Here is a 23460-nt window from a genome sequence, read left to right as displayed (position 1 = left end):
AAAGTGGGAAGTACTTGTTACATTCGAGTAGCTTTTTTTTGGGGCGGGGGGGAGGGAAAGGTACTTGGAGCAGTTTTATTGCACTGTACCTTTTTCTTTTACTTGAGTGATATTATTGCTAAGTAGATTCATTTTACACCCACAGAATAAGCCGATGATATATGGCAAGCCGTTTTAACATAAATTCGGTTTCTTCTGACTATCCGTAATTACGTTCTAGATATCTAAAAATGCATTTTGACTAGACAAAACTACATTTTGACTATCTGGAGCGGTAACTTAAGATATCTGCATTTACATTCTGACTAGTAAGAATAATAATTAGAGATATCTTCAATTACATTTTGACGAGTCAAAATTCCTTTCAAGATATCTCAAATTACGACACTGGTTCCGTCATTAATTACAATTTAAGATATCTTTAACTTAATTATGACTAGTCAAAATTACAATTTTAGAAATCTGAATTAAGAATTGCGTGAAAGCCCCTTTGCGCTGTCCAAACAGTTGCCTGCAGAATTTTATGTTTCCTGCACAAAATTGTCGATAAATGCCACAACATAGAAAGAGCTCGGCCATGTTGGATATGCAGAGAACTCAAAACTTCATCAACTATAAGACTGCTTCTCAAATCTGCAAAGAATTTCCTGTTTATTCGTTTCCGACAAACCGAATGCACTTAAAAACTGCTTTGAAAAGCTAAAATTGCTATTGTCAAAGCATTTTCAACATATGAAATGTTTTTTCTATTTTTTTTTTTTCTTCTATTTGTCATTGCTTTATTAAACTTTCAAATTGCCACGTAAGTCAGGGTCGTTTTGACTACACATAATATTATTCAAGATATCAGTTAATGTCATTCTGACTAGTCAGAATGTTAATTTAAGATATCTTAAATAGAAAAGCTGTGTAATTCAAGATATCTCCAAATCATTCAGAGATATCTTAAAAAGAATTTTGACTAGTCAAAATTACAATTCAAGATATCTTTAATTTAGTTTTGTCTAGCAATTATTTGCTTTTAAGATATCTATAATTTAGTTTTCACTAGTCAAAACTACATATTTCCTATCCAAAAATAAATGTAAGATATCTCGAATGTTGTTGTCATTCGAGATATCTTTAATTAGAATTATGACTAATCAAAACTAAATTCGAGACATCTCGAATTTACTTTATGATTAGTCATAATTTGATTGTAGATATCTGAAGTGTGCATTTCAGATGGTTAGTAATTCATTGTAGATATCTTGAATTGAAGTCTCCATACAACTCTATGATAAATCTGACGTCATTTCGACTAGTCAGAATGTAATTAGGGATATATCAAATAGGTATTTTATTAAGTCAAAATATAATTAGAGATATCTTAAATCGCTAAAACGTCTAGTCATAAAACAATTTGAGATATCTGGAACGTAAAGGGGGCAAAACCGAATTTAAGTTGAAACGGCTTGCCGTAGCTTAGCCCCCCTGTTAAACTCGTCTGTAGCCTGTGGTCGATGGAAAAAGACAAAAACTAAAAGTAAGGTTTCCGAAATATAACTTACCGAATAACCAACGCAGCGATTTCAAACATGGCACTCCAGCAGCCTACTTGCCGTCACTGCAGCCTCCTCGTAGGTCAAGTAGGCCTCGATGTCCATAATCGATCAGCTGGCAGCTCCAGCTGCCATTTTATCTCCTCAGATGTTTCAGGGTCGCCAGCAACCAAACAAACCGCCGCTGAGAGGCCGCGGTCAGGTCTCTCCTTGTTTGCTGCTCTGTTTGGACACAAAAAATTACTTCACTAATCAGGCCGAGCGGCAGAATCAGCTGTGTGCCGCCTCCCCCTCCCCCGAACTGGAAGCCATTTGTTGTTTTCACTTTAAAGTGGCTAACTCTCTGTTATTCCTATATTGATTTGATACAATAAGGGCTTCCGCACTTCCCATAACTGTGGCTTCTGTCACTTTATTCAGCAATTAAAACTGTTTAATCCATTGTTAACACGTCGTAACCTGCTTTTCCAAGCCGCCTTTAAACGTCACATGATCGTCAAGATGCTCGCCCTGGCTCTACACCTGTGCAAAGGAGACCTGCTGCTGCTGTGCAGAGCTGCACACGTGTGTTAGAATCATGGCAGCAAACCAGCAAACTGCAAAGACCTTTGCACGGTTTTCCCCTTAAACTAACCGACTAAGTTGAGTAATGCTGTTGGATGCAGGTAATGTTAGCTAAGAGATGACAAGCTAATATCAACACAGCACCTTAAGCTTGTTAACAAGCAGCCTTTAGGCTACTGGTGTTGTTTATGTTCAAAAGTGGGAAGTACTTGTTACATTCGAGTAGCTTTTTTTTGGGGCGGGGGGGAGGGAAAGGTACTTAGAGCAGTTTTATTGCACTGTACCTTTTTCTTTTACTTGAGTGATATTATTGCTAAGTAGATTCATTTTACACCCACAGAATAAGCCGATGATATATGGCAAGCCGTTTTAACATAAATTCGGTTTCTTCTGACTATCCGTAATTACGTTCTAGATATCTAAAAATGCATTTTGACTAGACAAAACTACATTTTGACTATCTGGAGCGGTAACTTAAGATATCTGCATTTACATTCTGACTAGTAAGAATAATAATTCGAGATATCTTCAATTACATTTTGACGAGTCAAAATTCCTTTCAAGATATCTCAAATTACGACACTGGTTCCGTCATTAATAACAATTTAAGATATCTTTAACTTAATTATGACTAGTCAAAATTACAATTTTAGATATCTGAATTAAGAATTGCGTGGAAGCCCCTTTGTGCTGTCCAAACAGTTGCCTGCAGAATTTTATGTTTCCTGCACAAAATTGTCGATAAATGCCACAACATAGAAAGAGCTCGGCCATGTTGGATATGCAGAGAACTCAAAACTTCATCAACTATAAGACTGCTTCTAAAATCTGCAAAGAATTTCCTGTTTATTCGTTTCCGACAAACCGAATGCACTTAAAAACTGCTTTGAAAAGCTAAAATTGCTATTGTCAAAGCATTTTCAACATATGAAATGTTTTTTCTATTTTTTTTTTTCTTCTATTTGTCATTGCTTTATTAAACTTTCAAATTGCCACGTAAGTCAGGGTCGTTTTGACTACACATAATATTATTCAAGATATCAGTTAATGTCATTCTGACTAGTCAGAATGTTAATTTAAGATATCTTAAATAGAAAAGCTGTGTAATTCAAGATATCTCCAAATCATTCAGAGATATCTTAAAAAGAATTTTGACTAGTCAAAATTACAATTCAAGATATCTTTAATTTAGTTTTGTCTAGTAATTATTTGCTTTTAAGATATCTATAATTTAGTTTTCACTAGTCAAAACTACATCCTATCCAAAAATAAATGTAAGATATCTCGAATGTTGTTGTCATTCGAGATATCTTTAATTAGAATTATGACTAATCAAAACTAAATTCGAGATATCTCGAATTTACTTTATGATTAGTCATAATTTGATTGTAGATATCTGAAGTGTGCATTTCAGATAGTTAGTAATTCATTGTAGATATCTTGAATTGAAGTCTCCATACAACTCTATGATAAATCTGACGTCATTTCGACTAGTCAGAATGTAATTAGAGATATATCAAATAGGTATTTTATTAAGTCAAAATATAATTAGAGATATCTTAAATCGCTAAAACGTCTAGTCATAAAACAATTTGAGATATCTGGAATGTAAGGGCGGCAAAACCGAATTTAAGTTGAAACGGCTTGCCGTAGCTTAGCCCCCCTGTTAAACTCGTCTGTAGCCTGTCGTCGATGGAAAAAGACAAAAACTAAAAGTAAGGTTTCCGAAATATAACTTACCGAATAACCAACGCAGCGATTTCAAACATGGCACTCCAGCGGCCTACTAGCCTTCACTGCAGCCTCCTCGTAGGTCAAGTAGGCCTCGATGTCCATAATCGATCAGCTGGCAGCTCCAGCTGCCATTTTATCTCCTCAGATGTTTCAGGGACGCCAGCAACCAAACAAACCGCCGCTGAGAGGCCGCGGTCAGGTCTCTCCTTGTGTGCTGCTCTGTTTGGACACAAAAAATTACTTCACCAACGTCTTCGGTGGAAAAAGACAAAAACTTAGAATAAGGTTTCCGAAAAATAACTTACCGAATAACCAACGCAGCGATTTCAAACTTGGCGTCACTGCGGCCTGCTTGGCGTCACTGCGGCCTGCTCGTTGGCCTACTTTCAAGTACAAGACGCCAAACTAGTCCTCGTCGAACACCGACACGATTTCAGTCGGATCCACAAACATTTCAGTCTTTAGGCTGGCGTCCACTCGGATTCCGCGTGTTGGGAGATCAGAGAACATCGTGTTAAATCCACGTCCCCAAATTCATGAATGTCAGACTGACAGTTCCGTGTCCGTGGAGTCAAGTGCTAGCAGGATCTTTTTTTTTTTTTTTAAAAAAACGCTCATGTAGAAACTGCGTCATCTTTATATCCTATATGGCGCATGCGCGTCACGCTCATTGATAACAAAAAATGGCGCCATTCGCCACTGTTGCCAGATTTTAAATTTTCCAGCGCAAACACAAGGTAAAACTAAACCTATAAAACCTGCCCAACTGCAAAGGAACAGTGCAAATTTAAACCTCTAATAAAACTCATGTTAATAGCACTTTATGTTTTACTCATAATCTATCGCTAATATATTTGTAGAATAATTTAGAGAAACAGAACAATGTAACATTTATTTTTCATAATGTAGGACTGATTTTTTTTAAGTTTTCAAAATGTACATTTTTCTAAGAACTAATACATTTTTAGAAAAAATTAGACAAACCCTAAAACTATAAGAGGGATAAATGTGCTTTTTATATTTTCAAAGCTAAATACCAAACTGCTGCTCCAGTATGTCCTGACTCTTATGGAGAGTGAAGAGTGTCAAATGATAACAAATAACTTATGTAATAATTATTTAAGTGTGCCATTAATTTATTAAAACTCTTCACTGTTCATAGATCTGTCTTTTGATCCATCTTTAAATAATATAAGTTTATTCACAAATTGCTTATTTAAAAAATGTAAGTAATGTTTTGTAAAATAAATTCTTCTTTATCTTTGATTATTTTTTGCAAATATAACTCAACAGATCTTAATTAAATGTTCAGCTTGGATTTAATTTAAATGTAAATTATGAACTTTTTGTCATCTTGATATTTCTGAACTAAATAAACTTTATTAAAAGTTTATTTTAATAAAGTCAGAATCCAGAGCTGTGCAGATTACTACCAACTTCAACTGCGATCTCTACAGAAACAGAGACGCTTGGCCTTCAGTGAAACCACCTGTCAGATCAACTTTTTTGTCGAAAAATCGTTTAGTTTCAACCATATTTATTATCTTTCAAGTCCCTTACTTAACTATTAACCATTTATTTAAGGAAAGTTGTGAAACTGCAAAATAAAACAGAATTTTCCTCCACTTGTCAATTTTCTCTAATGTGTTTTGAAAAAAACATTCAACTTAAAGTAGCAGTAAAGCTGAACTGATAACGTGCAGAGGTTGCATAAAACAACATAGAATAGAAGTACTTTATTCATCCCAGCAGGGAAATTACTTCGCAGTTACAGCATAGAGACACAATACTAAGACTCAATAACAACTACCACTGAGTAGTAGTTGTAGATAAAATAAAAAATAAAAATAAAATATGAAATGCTGTTAATATAAGAAACAACTTAAGAGCAGTCCTTGCAAAGATTCAAAAAAATGCAGATATGTATATGTAATTATATGTACAGCAAGTGTGCCACAGTTCAGTTGTGCAAAATTGGACTGATTAGTGCAGAACAATGATTTAGCTTTTATTGTACAGTGAGATGGCATGTGGCAGGAAGGATTTCCTGTATCTGTCCCTACGACAGCATAGCTGGAGCAGCCTATGTGAGAAGGTGCTCCTCTGTCTGTCCACTATGTGGTGGAGAGGGTGCTGTTTATTGTCCATAATAGACAGAACCTTCTTCAGTGTCCTCCTCTCCACCACAGTTTCCAGGGACTCCAGCCTTAGTCCCAGTACAGAGCCAGCTTTCCTGATGATTTTGTCCAGTCTATTAGAGTCGCTGGCTCTGATGCTGCTTCCCCAACACACAGCAGCAAAGAAGATGGCACCGGCAACAACACTGTGATAAAAGGTCTCCAACATCTTGCTGCACACATTGAAGGATCTCAGCTTCCTTAAAAAATAGAGTCTGCTCATCCCCTTCTTGCACACAGCGTCAGTGTTAGAAGCGATCAAATTGTGTATTAACAGGCAAGACAACAGTTCAGTGTGGCTACACCGCCTAATAACTTTCTGCCATGGCAGCACAGTGCTTCCCGTACATGGAGGAGAAAAATCATAGCAGTCTCTCAGTTCATTGAGCAATACAGAATATAAGCTCTCAAATAGCTTATTTATTATATTTTTATACTACCATAAACCATAAATAGAGTTAAAATGTAAATTTTCTGTGTTTAACTGATATATTTTCTACATTATGCTAAAACAATATCTATGGTTGGGTTAAATTCTCTTTCATGCTCAGTCTTTAGTGTAAGACAGTTTAGGACGCCCCCTTGTGGATTGAAGTAATCCCTTCACTCCTTCCAGAGCCTGAGATTTATTGCTGGTGTGTTTTTCAGAGAAGAAAAGCAACACATGGAAAACATTTAACATTAATTCCTGAAGGTGGGGTCTCTGTGTGCAGGTGAGGTTTTCTGAATCAGTGGGACTGACCACCTGTCTGAGCTCGGGGACGTGGGAGGGGCTCACGGCAGGCTCTGTCCTAGGATGCCCTCTTGACTTGGTGGTGGGAGACAGTAGGACTCTGGCTGCTGTAACATCACTGTCTCCCACTCCCAAGTAAGAAGCTGCTGCTGAACTGCAGAGCTCCTTCAGTGACAGATTGCTGCATCGGAGCCCAAAGGAGCATTATTGCAGCTCCAGCAGCTGTTAGACTTTGTAACATCACTGCTTCCTTCTGGTATTTGCACATTCCAGCTGATATTTGCAAAGTTTTTCTGAGTTTTGTGAATAGTCTGTCACTTTTTTCTATCTAGACATATGCACATTTTGTGCATTTTTTAAAATTATTCAACTCAGTTGCACATTTTTACTAATCTGAGTATGCTATTTATAATAACTATACTGTATTATTTTCCTTATGTTGTAAATTTGCCGTTAGTGTACTACAACTGTCCTTTATCATTCCTCAGTTACGCTACGTGTGTAACATACCTGCTATAATTAGCATAATTTGTAATTAGCTTACATCATACCGGTATTATTATGACTATTTATATTAACCTTACAGGAGTAGCAAGCTAAAAAAAATATATTTGATTTAAAATGCAGAGGAGTATTTAAATGTGCCATATCATTTAAACTACACACACAATGAGTTCTGGACGAGCAGCTGCATCCAAAACCTACGTCACCAAGTGGGAATGCAGATCAGCCTCCGGAGCAGAGGAGAAGGCTCTTTAGAGGGACAAATCATGCTTTCCTGTCTGGCTAAAGGCCCTGTTCATCTTCCCATGTCTGAATTTTTCAGGGAACAAAGTGACCAGATCAGACATTTTAGAATAATTATGAATGCTTCAGATAAGGCCCATATTGGATTTTTTTTTTTGTATTTTCCATGCACATAGGGTCTTTTATAGCACAATCAAGTAACTGTGTTAGCTACAGTTGCTGTAAAAATGCTGTATATACCAAACATGACTTAATTTGATGCCTTGAAATTGGGCTTCTATCTTTTTAAGACCGTGGTGTCAAACTTCAGTCCTGCAGCTTTTAGGTGTCTCCCTGCTTCACCACGCCTGGCTCCTATATTATATTAATATTTTGATATAAAGCTCAAAAAAGTTTTTTACTTTTAAACTGGCACTCGGAGAAATATTCATATCCCTTGCAAGCACCCAGACTCCTCTCTCAATGTTTTCATTGCACACTTAGGTATTTTGATCAATCCCATTGTTCCAACTTTGTAGGAACAATTTGCCTTCTATTGTTTCAAAATGACAGCCCACAAGTTCATAAAGAAATGTCTATAAAGACATGCATGAGTGATATCAGTGTGGAAGAATATGGGGGAATTTTACTGCCACAAGTCGAAAGCAGGATTTCAGACTGAAGGAAACAAACGCACCCAGTACAACACTTTTATTCTATTGGCTGAGAGGTTGCCAGGCAACGGTACTTTTTCTTCCAAGAGAGCAGAAAAGAATTTGCATGCGAGCAGAGAGGTTTGATCCGAGCAGAGACCAATTCTGAGCAGACTCCAGTTCATCTTTCAAATGCCGGATCTCGTTGTGGGCCATGGCCAACCTGCGGGAACCTTCTTCCACATCCCGCTCCAGTCGGGAACACTCCTTCTCCAAACGTCTTGGTTCACCGGCCAAAGGTGTCTCCCCACCCTGGAAGGGGATGAAGACACATGCTACCAAAATGGACAAATCTGAAGCAATTTAAATGTTTGCAAATAACAAAGAAAGACTTGAGTAAAAATATCCAAAAACAAGCTGAGACAGAGACAACACCTTGAGATACGATCTGGAGAAAGATGCATGAGTGGTGTTGGACCTTGAACTTCTGTCATGCAAAGTTTATCTGCTGCTGGCAAGATTAGTATCACTGGAAAAGGCAAAACAAAGAGTGACGTTAGAGAATAAAAAAACTGGCATGCAGAAGATGCCCACAAAGTCAGTTTCATGATCATCCAAATGACAAAAAAGCAGTTTCATAGTTTGTTAGTCCATGCAGAATACAATGCTGCTTAGTATGAAAGTGCTGTTACAAGATCAATAAAGATATTTTACAGATTTTCTCAGTCGCTTCGGTGCATTTCTCGAATCATTCTCAACATTTGCAAAACGGTAAACACATTTCTCAAAACAGTTTGTACAAACAGAACACCATGGATTACCTGCAAAAACCAATGTCTTTCTCAAAATCCTTAGCTCATTTCTCAAAATTAAATATCTGTGTCAGTGAACACGTCAAAGCCTCAATAAGACAAGTCCTTATTTCATCGAGTACAAATAAGACAGTCAAACTGATTAGTAATGTTGTCAATACAAGAGTATCCTGTCCAGTCCCTTGTCTTTTCATTGTCAGAAACGTAACATCGTCTTGTGCTCCAGCTATACAGTATAATCTATATACCGGACAGTTGATGGTTCATGAGATGCAACTTTGAGCTACTTCAGAAAATTGCTCGATCTTTGGTTGAGCTGATGCCTCACACATTTTGAGAACGTCAGGATTCACCTGGGAGCAATGTACCAACTCAGGACAGACTTAGTAAGAAAAGACTAATGAAAATGTATAGAAATATGCCCAATATATTATTACAACTTTGCATGTTAAGACTTTTGCTTAAATGTTGTTTAGGTTGAGATGATTCAAGAGATAACTACACATTTCAGTCAACATGACATAAGCAACAGAAAAGGTAGGAAAAAGTAGAGAACTGTACATAATCACTTTCATGGATATATCAAAGCATTTCAACTGGTTGAAAGAAATGAGAAACTGCTTTTCTTGATGTGCATGAGAGACGCAATAATACGAAGGTTGGGCAAGTAGCTTTGAGAATTACAGTTCTGTTCTGAGAAATGCACCAAAGTAATTGAGAAAAACTGTAATACTGGACAAATGTTCTGAGAAAAGAAAGTTATCCAAACCAACCGAGCTCTATGTTAAAAATCCTCCAAACACTCATCAAATCCTGGTACTAGCTTTAGTGAGCTATTAGTTTTTAATATTGAGCTGACTTGGCTTGGATAGTTTTGTTTCCCATTCATAAATTAAATCAGAATTTGAAAACTGTATTTTGTATTTACACAAGTTTTCTTAGTGTGATATTTTTTTTCTCGCATTTTTAAAGGGAACACAGAAACAAAAACAGAAGAAGTCTGTAAGAGGGCTAAACATGTTTCCTTAGCACTGCAGTTAGAAGCTCGTATACATACAGGTACGAAGGTGTGCTTGCTCTGCAAAGTCTTATGGAGTCCAAATATTTTCTTCCAGGAGCTTTGTAAAGGTCGTGGGGACCTCTTGTGGGTGGGCTGCAAAATTACAATTAATACCAGAAATTATTCATATAATAATCAAGAAAAAGGAAAACATATCAACTTTACCGCTGCAACCTATCATTCAATCAATCAAATGCAAAGTGCTTTAATGGGGTTAACAGCTTAAGATTAATTATGCAAACAAAATGTTCAGTCTACTACAGATAAAGTAAAATAACTACTAAGCAAATCCAACTAAATAATATATAAATTGTAAAATTGAGGAAACAGAGTATGTAATAAGTATGTATTGTAAAGAGGAAATAATTTAGAAATATTACAATTCTAAATTTGTAAGATTTTACTTCATTGTAAGAAAAACAAATATTACCGGTAACTGAACAAAAAATGTTTGTTTTATAAAATTGTAAAGACTCAAAAATAAAAAAAGGGCTTAGATCATATTAAAAATGCAACAAAACCAAACAAAAATAAAGCTTCAAAAAAATTATAAATGTTCTAAAGATGAATATCATAGTGAGCATATCTAATTCAACATTTAGTTTAGGTTTTTACATGAAAGAGTCACAAAAATCCTTCTCATGTGACCTGAATCGTCATAGTCAGAGGATTTTGACTATGACTAATTAATACTTTCAAAAAGCAATTAAAGCACCTTAAAATTAGTTCAAAAATGCACTTGTCACTCCCGCAGAGCAGGGGCGTAGGAATAAGTTTACAATTGGGGGGGACACATGTCGGAAATCTGAGATTCGTAAATATTCAACAGAAATATATCTTAAGTACGCTACTTTAAAAAAAGGCTATTTAATCTTTTACTTTATTCCTTTATAAATTGTGTCTTGCAAAAATAATGCATTTAAAATTTACATAATGCATTTGTTCATAAGATGTGAGCATATCACCAAACAAAATGACTGGAGTCTTTTATTAAGCAAAGGGAGATGTCTTTCAAGGGCTTCAGCCCTTGGCATATTTAGTGTCCGCATACACACTAGAAAATCAAATATTTCAGTTGGATTAAAAACAATTCAGTAGGCCACACAAGTGCAAAGTTTGATATGTTTTATTTTGTCAAACTTGCAATAATGGTCAAAAATGAATTTATATAGGTTGACTGACCATAGAACCATCTCTTTGATTAAACAAAATTCTGAGATGAAAGAGCCCTCACAGACAATGTAGTGAACAAATTATTCACACTTTTAACATTAAGTAAAAGAAGAAAAGAAAATCAATCAAAATATGCTTATTCAGTTTGTCGAACTGTATGACTAATTAAACCAAATCAAAAATGAAGAAATATTTACCAACAATAAATACACATTTAATAGACAAGCTTTTTAACTCACTGATTACAGTGTGCTTTAACTGTTGGAAAAGCAGTTAGCACAGAGATTATAGGCCACATAACCCTAGGTAGAGATCAACACCTCTGTGCTTCTGAACAATTGCACTTTACAGCCATGCATTTATAATTCGCCAAAAATGTGCCGGAAACATAAAAGGATGGCAAACACTGGCTTAGGCAAAAGAGCCAAAATGTTTTTTCCGCCTTTCATTTGCAGCCACAAATTGCTTGCAAACTGACTTCTTGTCCAGTAAATCAAGTTTATCTTTATGTACATGACAGACAGCAACATGATTAAGCCTGTTTTGAGTCATTGTAGACCGGAGCCACGTTTTGAGTCTACGAAGCGCACTGAAACTTCTCTCTGCCTCAGAGGATGAAACGGAGACCACCAAAAGCAACCTAACCAGAGTTTCCACTTGCCCAAAAAGTCTACGGACCTCTCCAGGCAGTCCACCAATGATCCCTGCAGCTTCTGCGCTGTTGCTAAATGAGTAGTTCAGTCTAAACATAGGAAGTTGCACTGAAAGTAACTCTCTATTCAACTCTGGGTATTTCCCAATGACTGCAGCATCAATCGTTCCACTGAGAAGTGTCTCTTCCAACTTTTGCAAAGTCAGCAAGTCATCCTGGTTAAATAGCCCAGTGAGCTGTGCATCTACAACATCCAATACTTTAAAGAATTCACCTCTGTAGTGGTCATTGGCACATTCAGGTTGATGTGTCTTAGCTCCTTCAGTGAAGCGTTTTGGGGGTGGCCTTCTCTGTGTAACTGTGATGGGTTTAACACCCAAAGACTGAACCTCAGCCATCGCCTTTTCAAACAGAGTGTTGAAACTTTCTTGATTTCTTTTAGCCTTAAGTGAAGTCTGAACAACTTTCACAGCAGTCCTCATTCCAGCAATGGTTTGAGTTCTCTTCTGGAAAGAGATGCTCAGGCATTCAAGCTCATCAATCACAGGTGAGGCAAGGATGAGACCCAAAACTGTTTTACCTTTCCTAAACTGCCCCAGCAGTCCATTAGCAGTGGATGCTGTGTTTGAGGCACCAGAAGCCATCTCCTGCAAGCTAGCCAGCACTGACCCATACTGTGACAAAACATCTCTGATTGCTTTGCTCCGTACTGCCCATCTTGTGGGGCAGAGGGGTTTTATTGCAGTGCACGATGGATTCTCTGTATGTGCTGTTGCTGCATGGATTGCCTTAAACTTCCCTGACTGAGAGAAAAGAACTCCAAGCTGGTTCACCCAATCCAATGCGTCTCCGATCAGAACTGAGGCTAAGCAAGCTTTCTGTGCAATTAAATTAGTGCAGTGTGCTCCACAATGAACAAAAAGTGCTAGTGGCTGCTCTTGCTTTATCAGTGCCTGTGCACCTGCATGCTTCCCAGACATATTGGCTGCTCCATCATAAGTTTGACCTCGTAAACCATGCATTGGTAAGTTTAATCTGAGCAGCACATCTTTAACAACAGCAGCAAGGCTTTTTCCTGTTGTTTCAGAAACTGAGTACAAGCCAATAAACTCTTCATGGGGCTTCATGTCACTGTCAATGTATCGCAGACAAATGCTTTCTTGTTCTTTCCCAGAAATGTCCTGTGTTCCATCCATAATAATTGCAAACTCAAAAATTGGTAGGTTTCTGATTGTATCTGCTATTTCACTGACAATACTATTGCTCATAGAACACAAGATTTCATTCTGTATCTGTGGACTTAGGTATTCTTTCTGAGACCTCAGCAACCACTTAGCCAAAAGGGCATCATCTTCTGCCAGATTTTTTAACAGTTGATACAAATTGCTGTCATCATCGTCATGCCCTCTCAAAGCTTGTCCCTGCCGTACCAAATATTTTATGGAGCTCACAATTTTCTCCAGACAGTGCCTATTGTCACCTTGCTGAGTTGCCAAAGCACTGGATAATTGGGCATTTATAGGATGACTTTCTTGTGCAGTCACAGAAACAGCATGACAATGTGTGTGACTATTTTCATGTGCTTTAAATTTTTCGCATGCTTTTTTCCAATTTTTAAATCCAGAAGTGATAAAGGCGGGTTCGGATTTTGCACCAAATGGTGTGAGTTTGTCCTGGTAAATTGCCATGCAATAAAAACACAAAATGCCATTTTTCACTGCATCATAATGTAGCCAGGGAAATTCCTTGTACCACTTTCCTTGGAAATGTAAAGTTCTGTTGGCTAGAGCTTGAGGGTCTATGAATTTTGGATGTGGCTGATTTGGCTCTGTTCTCTGTCCACTGACTTCAGAGTCTCTCAGCTGTGTGTCCCTAGTCTGAACTCCCTAGAAGGAAATGTTACAATGTCACTCAATGCCCCTGAACTACACTTACTACAAGCAAAAGATTAAAATTTTCAACTTTTTTTGTGGACTCTCATGAAGTATCTACTCGTATGAGTTACTCTATCTTACCTGTTGCTCCACTCCTGTCTCTCCCTCACTCTGACTTCCTGCCTCTAGCCCGGTTGCACTATCCTCTCCTTTTCCTGTCTCCTTTGTGCTGTCCCTGCATTGTTGCTCCTAAACATATGAGATGGTTTCAGAAATGAGGTACAGCTCTTGAGCCTAACATGGCCAATTTTAAATCAAACAAAACATTTTATTTGTCACATTACAGACTTTACGCGCAGAGTTAATCGCAGAGGCAAATAAAATAAATCCATTAAAATCCTTTCAGAGTATTATCTTATGGACTCTGAACTAAAGTCTTTCTGACAGGGAGCTGACAGTGTGTTGAAGAATTATGGACAGGGCGCTTTGAAGCATCTGGTTCAAAAACGCATTCTAAACCTTTGGTAGAAATCCATCTATCCTTCCATTTTCTGTACACCCTTGTCCCTTAGTGGGGTCGGGAGGTTCTGGTGTGGGGTACACCCTAGACAGGTCGCCAGTCTGTCCAGACCTTTGGTAGAAATGGCGCCTTTAATTCCAGTTTGCAGTACAGAACAGAGAAAACTACAGAGTTGTCAATGTTGTGTTAATCTATTTATAGTCTAAAAAGAGGAGCCAGCAGTTTATTTGAGGAAATAAAGGTGCAGAAGTTAATTTGTTGGTTAGCCGCTGCTAAGAATTAAAATTAACTCTCCCTGTGGTTTTAACTAACGATCAGGAGCGCGGCAGGTATAATATCTGTCCATTTCGGCGAAGCAAAACCACCGGGCTAATTTCAACACAAGGGCAACACAGGTGTTGCCCTTGTGTTGTGTGACTGTTACTCACACTGACGTTACTCTTTTTAAAAAAGCTGAGTAAGTCCTGCTGCTGTTTCAGCCTTTTAGTTGGTGGTGGCATTGTACTGAAATGAGATATATATATATAAAAAAAAGACATTTTGGCTAGCGTAGCAAACGTCTAGAGAAAGTTAGCAGTTAAATATTGGATGAGTGATCATCCCAAGACTAAGATGATTAAACCAAAAAGATTCAGTTCCTATATATGAAAGTGAACTGACAACAAGACGTTATAAATAAGCAATATTCATAGCAGCATTCCCGACAGACCATTTTACCTCATTCGCAAGTTTCTGACTTCTGTGTCGCTGTTTCCCTCCCTTCTGAGTGCTCACTCAGCAGTTCAGAGAGGGGAGGGGGAGTATCGTGACGTAACGCGATGCTGCGCCTTCAAAATAAAAGCACGCTAGTTAAAAAAATGTCAAAATCCAATATTTTGCGGTACAATTTTTTGGGGGGGACATATCCACCTGGCTTCAATATTGGGGGGGACATGTCCCCCCCGTCCCCCCCGCTTCCTACGCCGCTGCCGCAGAGACTTTAGAATCAGTGTGGTGTGAACTCACTTTTTGGTCTTAATCAGCATTATAGACAAATGTTTATAATGGTCAGGTTGCAGACCAGTGCAGCAGAATTCATTAGATTCTCAGCACTGGACTGGACTGAGATAAAAACACATTCTACTCCAATAAATCTCACTTTTTTACCTTGACAGTTTTTATCTGTGAAGACTTTAAAAATTAAACCCACACACCACGAAAATAATAGTTTTGGTACTACTGTTTCACCAACCGACATATGACGGGGTTCAGTGGTTCTGCGTGGGTCCTCAGTCGACTCTCTGGGTCTCCATCACCAGGATCCTGATTCATCTCAAGCAGGGAAGCCCTCTCCACCAGGAGATACGCCACCTGCTCACTGGGGGAGCTGTGAATGAGCTCAGTGAGACCCTGCTGGTACAACATTTTAGCAACTTCATTTATCTGGGAATCTGGAAGAAAGGAGTAGGAGAGGTGGATGTAATTTAACTCATAATCATTATATTTCTGGGGTTAAAAGTGTTTTGGTGATTTGGTGTTACATGAAGTCAGATATTGATAGCAAAAGCAGCACATGTTGCATCAATAAAGTGCTACATTTAATTAATTAAGAACAGAAAATAGATAAGAGAAAAGGGAGAAGGTGGCTCATTCCTATGTAATATCATACTGCAGTCACAAATAAGCACTGAAAATGTGCCAGAGGTTTCGTCAACTGTCTATAATTACTCAAACTTTTACACAATGTGCAAGTAAAAGTCCTACCTTGCAGTGAAACGAGGTGCAGCAGCTGCTTTCTGAGTTGTTCGTTCTCATCTTGTATCTCCTGAGCCAAAACGTCTTTCTGCTCTGTGAAGATTTTGATCTGCTCCAAGGACTTGCGTACCTTGCAGACAAAAAGATCGCCTTGCTCATCATTACAATCCCAGACAGCGCTGATTAACTGAGCAGTGATAATCTACCTCTGCCATCTCCGCAAAATGTTGCAAGCGTTTTGTTCCCAGATCCTTAGTCACACTGTCCAGACAGCTTCGTGTGTGAAGGAAGGTACGCCACAGAAAAGCCAGCTGAGCCTCTTTGGAGGCCTCAGGTGCAAAACCTTCCTCAGTCAGCCATGTCAAGATCTGCTCCAGCTCCTGGAAGAAGAAGCATAGACAGGATTATGTGAAGCAATAGACAGCACTTTTATGCCTGTGAAGCTTGTATTTATTTATTTTTTGCTTCTTGAAATGAATTAGAATCCACAAAGGAAATAAAAATCTTCCTATACTTTTAATCAAATACAATGATAAAAGCACCATTCAGTTTTTATACTTCACTAATCTGGAACACACTTATAGAAAACTGCAAAACTGATTAAACAGTTTTTTAAATCAAGGCTAAATCCATTTTGCTTAGAGATGCCTTTGATTAATAATACCTGGAACATCGTAAAGTCTACTTTATGATGATGTTCACTTTATGATGTACATCATTGTTTATCCTTGCATTTTGTCATTGCAATGTGATTTTATTGTTGTTTTATTTTTCCTTCTAGTCATGTAAAGCGTTTTAGAAAATATGTTCTTATAGGGTCTTGCCTTGTCAATCTTCTTTATGTTTTCAGGCACAAATTTAATAAATAATAAAATAAATTGATAAAATATACTGTAATGACGCCAACACCGCAGCTGTAGTCCCGCCAAACAGGGTTTATTAGAAATAGGTACACGCTGCTATTCCTGAGGCTGCAGCTCACGCCTCTAACAAACGGGCACACTCAACTGTTAGCTTCATTGCTAACTCCCCTCTGAACTCTCCCCCACTTCCGGTCCTGGTACTCCCGCTCCACCTATCCCCCGCCCACATGACAGGCCTATCACATGAGAGTGGGAGCCAGCAGAGTCAGACAGGGAAAGCCCATAACACTCTAACAGAAAGGATCACAATGCAACTTATAACAAATACAAATAACCATATGAACCCCAGCAGAACTAAAACACAGAATCGTTACACTACCCCCCCACTACAGAGTTCCTCGCCCACGAGGGAACAAACAAAGTCATCAAACCGTCTTGGGGCCCTCCTCGTCCGCTGTGGGCGCGCTCCCTGCGGCGCTTCAGACGGCATCGCTGGGACATCATTCGGCAACAGCGGTATGGCTTCTGGAGAAGCTGGTAGCGATACCGGCGACCCCGACTGATGGCCTTCTGGGGCCTGTGGTGCAGCCCTGCCTTGGTAGGGGGCCAACCTGTCCCTGTGCAGTGCTAGTTTTCTCCTGTTCTGGAGCATCTGCACTCTGTAAACAACCTCCCCCATGCGCTCCAACACTCTGCAGGGGCCCACCCACTGACTGTCCAGCTTCGGGCAACGACCCTTCTTTCTCCGAGGGTTGTAAACCCAGACCAACTCTCCTGGTGTAAAGTGTCGGCCCTTAGCTCTTACATCATAGTTCCGTTTTTGACGCACACCTGCTTGTTCCTGTTGTCTCCGAGCAAATGCATGTGCTGTCTCCAACCTATCCTGAAGCTTTCTGGCATACTCAGGACCAGCTGAAACAGCAGGTGCATCCGGAGGGCGTCCAAAAGACAGTTCAGCTGGTGTGCGCAACTCTCTCCCCAACATGAGGAGCGATGGAGTGCACGCTGTGGAGTCCTGTACAGCTGAGCGGCATGCCATTAGCACCAGTGGAAGGTGCTCGTCCCAGTCCCGCTGATGCTCCGCTGTGAGAATGGCAAGCTGCTGTCCCAAGGTGCGGTGGAGTCTTTCCACCAGTCCGTCGCTCTGGGGATGTAGTGATGTCGTTCTTGTTTTCTGGATGCCAAGACGGCTGCACATGACAGAAAAAACCCGTGACTCAAAATTTCTGCCCTGATCACTATGAATAATGTCTGGCACCCCAAACCTGCTAATAAATCCCCCCAACAAGGCATCTGCCACTGTCTCTGCCTCCTGATCAGGGATGGCGTAGGCCTCTGGCCATTTTGTAAAATAGTCAATAGCTGACAGAACATAACAGTTTCCCTTGTCTGAGCGTGGCAGTGGACCCATAACGTCCACCGCCACTCTTTCCATAGGGGCCCCTACAACAAACTGTTGCAGGAGGGCATGCGACTGACCTGTCGGCCCCTTCCGTGCTGTGCAGAGGTCACAGCGGCGGCAGAAGTCCTCCACGTCCCTCCTGCACCGGCCCCAATAAAACCCCTGCCGGAGGCGGCGGAGTGTTTTTGTGACGCCAAAATGTCCGGACCCAGATGCTCCATGCATGGCCTGCAGGACTACGTCTTTCAGGCCTTTGGGGACTACAATTTGCCACCGCTCCTCACCTGTGGCAGGGTCTTTCCATGCCCTCTGCAGCACCCCGTCTTCCAGACACAGAGCCTCAAACTTGGACCACAATCCTTTAGTTGCCAGCGAGAGCCCAGCCACCTCCTCCCATGGTGGTTTCAGTTGTCTCTCCACCCACTGTAACACAGGCTGGATGTCAGGATCCTGTTCCTGTTGATGCCTCCAGCTGTCTGTGCCAACCGCCTGCAGCTCCCTGCAGATTACTGGGTCACCCCGACATGATCCTGGCTGGCTCCGTTGCAGCTGTTCCTCCTCCAACCTCTCCCTCCGGTCACAGTAACTGCATCCCCATGCAGCACAAGGGCGACGGGAGAGGGCATCGGCATTAGCGTGCTTAGCTCCAGCCCGATGGACAACTGAGAAGTTGTAGGACTGCAGCTCTTCCAGCCACCGGGCCACCTGACCCTCAGGTTCCTTAAAAGACACCAGCCATTGGAGAGCAGAGTGATCAGTCCTTATAGTGAAAGGCAGGCCACACAGGTAGTACTTAAAATGACGCACAGAAAGCACCACCGCCAGCAGCTCCCGCCTTGTCACGCAGTAACGCCTCTCTGCTTTGTTAAAGGCCCTGCTAAAATACCCCACCACTCTCTCGCCTTCTTCCCCCAACTGGGAAAGGACACCCCCGACTCCCACGTTACTTGCATCCGTGTCAAGAATGAAAGGGAGAGAGGGGTCAGCAGGAGCGAGCACTGGGGCCTCAGTCAGACTTTGCCGCAGACAGTCAAATGCTCCCTGGCACTGTTCAGTCCACACGTAGTCTCGGTTCTTCTGGAGGAGTTGGAACAGGGGAGCCGCTATACTTGCAAACCCCCGCACAAACCTCCTGTAATAAGAAGCCAGGCCCAGGAAACTTTTAAGATCTCTCTGGGTTGAGGGGATTGGCCACTCTGCCACCATCTTTACTTTGTCCTCCATCGTGCTGATTCCCTCCCTTCCAACCCGGTGACCCAGAAATGTCACTTCTTGTTGCATGAAGTGACATTTATCTGGGTGGAGCCTCAGCCCTGCTGCTCTAATTCTCTCCACCACCCGACGGAGTGAACCCAGGGCCGTTGCAAAAGAGGTGCCATGGACCAGTATGTCATCCAGATACACCAGGCACTCTTGGCGAGGGATGTCAGCCAGCACCCGGTCCATCAGTCTGGAAAAGGTGGCAGGTGCATTGCACAGCCCAAATGAGAGCACTTTAAACTGCCAAAGTCCCCGTCCCGTGCAAAAAGCAGTCTTTGGTCTGGCACTCGTTGATAGGGGGACCTGGTAATAACCGCTGCGAAGATCCAGAGACGAGAACCAGTTGGAGCCTGACACTAGGTCCAGTGACTCATCGACCCTAGGTAGTGGATATGAATCTTTTTCTGTCACCCCATTCAGCGGCCTGTAATCAGCACACAGGCGCCACTCTCCATTCTTTTTAGGCACCATGACAACAGCAGCCACCCAGGGACTGTCCGAAGGCTCAATAATGCCAGCCTGCAACATGTCCAACACTGCCTTGTCACATGCTTCCTGCCGGGCCAGGGGGAGCCGGCGGGGCCGACATTTTATCGGGGGTGCATCTCCTGTCAGAACGTCGTGCTCCACCAACCGAGTCCGCCCCACCTGGTCTTCACTCAGAGCAAAACTGTCCTTAAAGTCCACGAGCAGCTGCCACAGTTGTTATTGCTGCTGGGTGTCCAAAACCCTACAGTTCTCTGCCCAGATCTTCTGCATCATGGTCACCGATGCATCTTCTGTCTCATGAGGCATCCAAACTGGGGGTATAGGGTATGTAGGTGTGGGGACTGTTGCGGCAGCAATCTGGTTGATCTGAGGTGAGATGTGCTCAACAGCTGCAATCTGAGGTTCTGTGTGACAGACCACAGGCCCCAGCAGAACTGGGTCAGAAACTGCGGGCATCAGCGGAATGAGGGGGCCTTCTTTAAAGCTCCATGTCCCCCATCCCAAATCCAACTGGCACCCCGCAGCCCTTAAAAAGTCCAATCCTAATATGCACATGTCCTGCACCTCTGCTACCCACACGGGGTGGGTGATAGATCGGCCACCTACATTAACAGTCATTGTCCCCCTCCCCTTCATAGGTGCCATGTCCCCTGTGACTGTGCGCTGTAGTGGGCTGAATCCGAGTCCAGTCTGGTACCACATCAGGCCTCACTAGCGTTACTGTGGAACCAGTGTCAATCAGGGCCGTGCAGGGAATTCCTTCCACTGTGACTGGGACATAACAAAAATCCCCAACACAGGTGCGGCCAACCACTGCAACCATGGTCGGTTGGCTTTGGCTTGAGTGCATGTCTGGGGGAGTCTGGGCCAGGACCCCCTGATGACGCTGTCGGGCCCCGCCTGCTGGCAATGAAGGTGTGGAGGCTACGGCAAGGGTCTGCGATGCCTCCCCCATGCAGACCCCGTATCGTTTCCCTGCTTCTTGACTGCTTTAGGACACCGTCTGAGGAGATGCCCTGGTTGACCACAGCCCCAACAAAGGACAGGGGCTGCGGATTTCCGCCAACTCTGAGGCCCAAGCAGGCTTCTCCAGGTTCCACTCTGCTCCCTCCACAGATCTGCATGCTGGTGGTTGTCCTCTCTGGTCCTCTCCAGCTGCTACTCCAACCAAGCACTCCCTCTCCACAGCTAAATCCAAAGCATCCTGCAGGGTTTGGGGGTGCATCAGCTGGACCTGCACAGCAGCTCCGGAGGTGACAGAGCTCTGATGAACTGATCTTTCGCCAATTCGTTCTGTACACCTGACTGCATGTGTGCATACGCTCTGCGTGTGAGGCTCTCAATGTCATTAGATAAAACACGCAAGGGTTCACCCGGCAACCTGCTCCTGCCACTGACTTTATTTTTAAAGATGTCGGGCTGTACACATTGTCCAAACCGCCTCTTTAGAGCTCCGATTAAGGCATCATAGTCTTTTCTGTCCTCTGAACCGAGCAGCAATAAGCAGTCCAATGCATCATCTTGTAGGCAGAGAGCTAGCTGCAGGGCTTTATGCTCCACTGTCCAACGTCCAGCCTGTGCCAGCAGCTCAAACTGTGCATGGAACGCCTCCCAGCTTGACCTACCGGAGTACTTGGGCGTCTTCAACTGAACAGCCATGCTATGGACGCCACCATCATTGCAATAGTCCTGCCCGCCACCACACTTGTTGACAAGATCGTTCGGCGCTTCCTGGGACAATGGCGTCGACGGGCGCAACTTCGCACCGGCACCCAGACCTGCTTCGGCAGCCATCCTCGCTGCGGAGCCGTGCAGGGAAGCCTTCGCCCGAGCCATTTTATTAAGCTCCGCACACCACGCCTCACTGTCCTCCTCTCTTTCCGACTTAACTCTCACGTGGGGAAACGTGCCGTCCATGATGCTAGTGCAGCCGGCGGAGATAACGAGCTAACAAGACCCACTCGGCTCCGCTCGTAATGGTTTACTTCTGACACCAATGTAATGACGCCAACACCGCAGCTGTAGTCCCGCCAAACAGGGTTTATTAGAAATAGGTACACGCTGCTATTCCTGAGGCTGCAGCTCACGCTTCTAACAAACGGGCACACTCAACTGTTAGCTTCATTGCTAACTCCCCTCTGAACTCTCCCCCACTTCCGGTCCTGGCACTTCCGGTCCTGGGACTCCCGCCCACATGACAGGCCTATCACATGAGAGTGGGAGCCAGCAGAGTCAGACAGGGAAAGCCCATAACACTCTAACAGAAAGGATCACAATGCAACTTATAACAAATACAAATAACCATATGAACCCCAGCAGAACTAAAACACAGAATCGTTACAATACGTTTGTTTTTAATATATCCGGACTATAACATAAACACTGCATTTACACTTCGTCTTAAGTTTCTGCTAAAAAAAAATGATTAGATAATTTCACTTTTACAAGAAGTTTGTGTTGTTGTTTTTTTTTAAATGAACGTAGATGATTTTTGTTTTTAAAAGCAACCATGACACAAACGTTTCTGAAAACGGTGTTATTCTGATTGTCCTATTAAGGTCTGCAGTGAGAACTGCGTCCTCTGTTAGCTGGAGGAGTCGCTGTTTACTTTAGCTGCTGAGATTGTCTGCAAAGTTCAGCTTCGGATCCATCCGAAAACACCATGTGACGTTTCTACTCTTGTTTTTGCGGAGAACCGTGTTTTCAGAAGAGCTGCTGCGTCTTAAAAGTTTCACGCTTCGGCTCTTCCAGCTATTAAGAAAATATATATATATGTTCACTACCTCTGCTTGAGCCATCAGTCCTGAATCGAGAAACAACTTTGAGTGGTGATGTGTGAACAAAGACGCCCTTTACTTGGAGTTGTCTATTCGTCCAGGTTACTACAAAATGCTAACACCGAGATTCAGAACCATAAACGTATGAGAAGTTTTTTCTCTTTCCGTCGGTCAACAGTTATAAACTCGGACCGAGAGATGCGTTCAATGTACTCCCTAACGTAGGATTTAGTAACCAGAGCCCTGAAAGTGCCATGTGATGACAACTTGAAATGTGAACTAAAATGCAGCATGGCATGAGGTGAATATTTAAAGTATATATAATCACGTTCTGTGGTAGTAATGACAGCAAGAGAGCGATATTAAGTTTGAACCGCAGTGATTTATCCGGTGGTCCCTGAAGGCGTCACAGGTTACCAAACTGTTCGGTACGTCAAGTTGTTTGGGTGACGTGTTGATCATTTCTCCTACCTTTTTTTTCTTCCACAACTTAACTAAAAACAAAACAAGAATCCAAAAGGGGTGGATGATAATTCTTAACATATTTTAAAACTCTCTTCTGAACTGAGTTTAATCAAATTCGGCTTTGCACATCAAGAGACTGTTATGTTTTTTTTTTATTATTTCCACATTCTTCCATGCAAATAGACTCAGTAGATGGAAGCTCATGTATAAATACAAATGTCTAGGTCCAACCATAGTCTTTTATATTCAAG

At 41.7% G+C, this 23460-nt stretch overlaps 1 protein-coding gene across 7 annotated transcripts; it reads right to left on the bottom strand.

Moving 5' to 3' along the window:
- Positions 1 to 8171: 8171 nt before the first annotated feature.
- On the bottom strand, positions 8172 to 22951 carry LOC116733367 (zinc finger MYM-type protein 1-like). Of its 7 annotated transcripts, XR_004342008.1 has the most exons (8): positions 22751 to 22951; positions 16160 to 16333; positions 15963 to 16083; positions 15451 to 15649; positions 14937 to 15046; positions 9998 to 10093; positions 8564 to 8657; positions 8327 to 8440 (listed from the first exon to the last, which is right to left on the bottom strand). XR_004342008.1 is itself a non-coding variant. In XM_032584187.1 (6 exons), the coding sequence occupies exons 1-6, from the start codon at positions 22763 to 22765 to the stop codon at positions 8317 to 8319; spliced, it is 729 nt and encodes a 242-aa protein (XP_032440078.1). In that variant the 5' UTR covers positions 22766 to 22950; the 3' UTR covers positions 8172 to 8316. The 7 variants fall into 7 exon arrangements, 5 of the variants coding, with proteins under 5 accessions (XP_032440078.1, XP_032440080.1, XP_032440079.1 ...); XR_004342007.1 differs by lacking the exon at positions 14937 to 15046 and having other exon boundaries at positions 22751 to 22950; XM_032584187.1 differs by lacking the exons at positions 8564 to 8657; positions 14937 to 15046 and having other exon boundaries at positions 8172 to 8440; positions 22751 to 22950.
- Positions 22952 to 23460: the final 509 nt, after the last annotated feature.

Source organism: Xiphophorus hellerii, chromosome 14, assembly GCF_003331165.1.
Source record: "Xiphophorus hellerii strain 12219 chromosome 14, Xiphophorus_hellerii-4.1, whole genome shotgun sequence".
NCBI lineage: Eukaryota > Metazoa > Chordata > Actinopteri > Cyprinodontiformes > Poeciliidae > Xiphophorus > Xiphophorus hellerii.
This window is presented reverse-complemented; position numbering and strand designations above follow the sequence as displayed.

Excerpts from the sequence above, each read along its gene's own strand:
- LOC116733367 (XM_032584185.1), bottom strand. The coding sequence starts at position 13,513 with ATGGCAATTTACCAGGACAAACTCACACCATTTGGTGCAAAATCCGAA.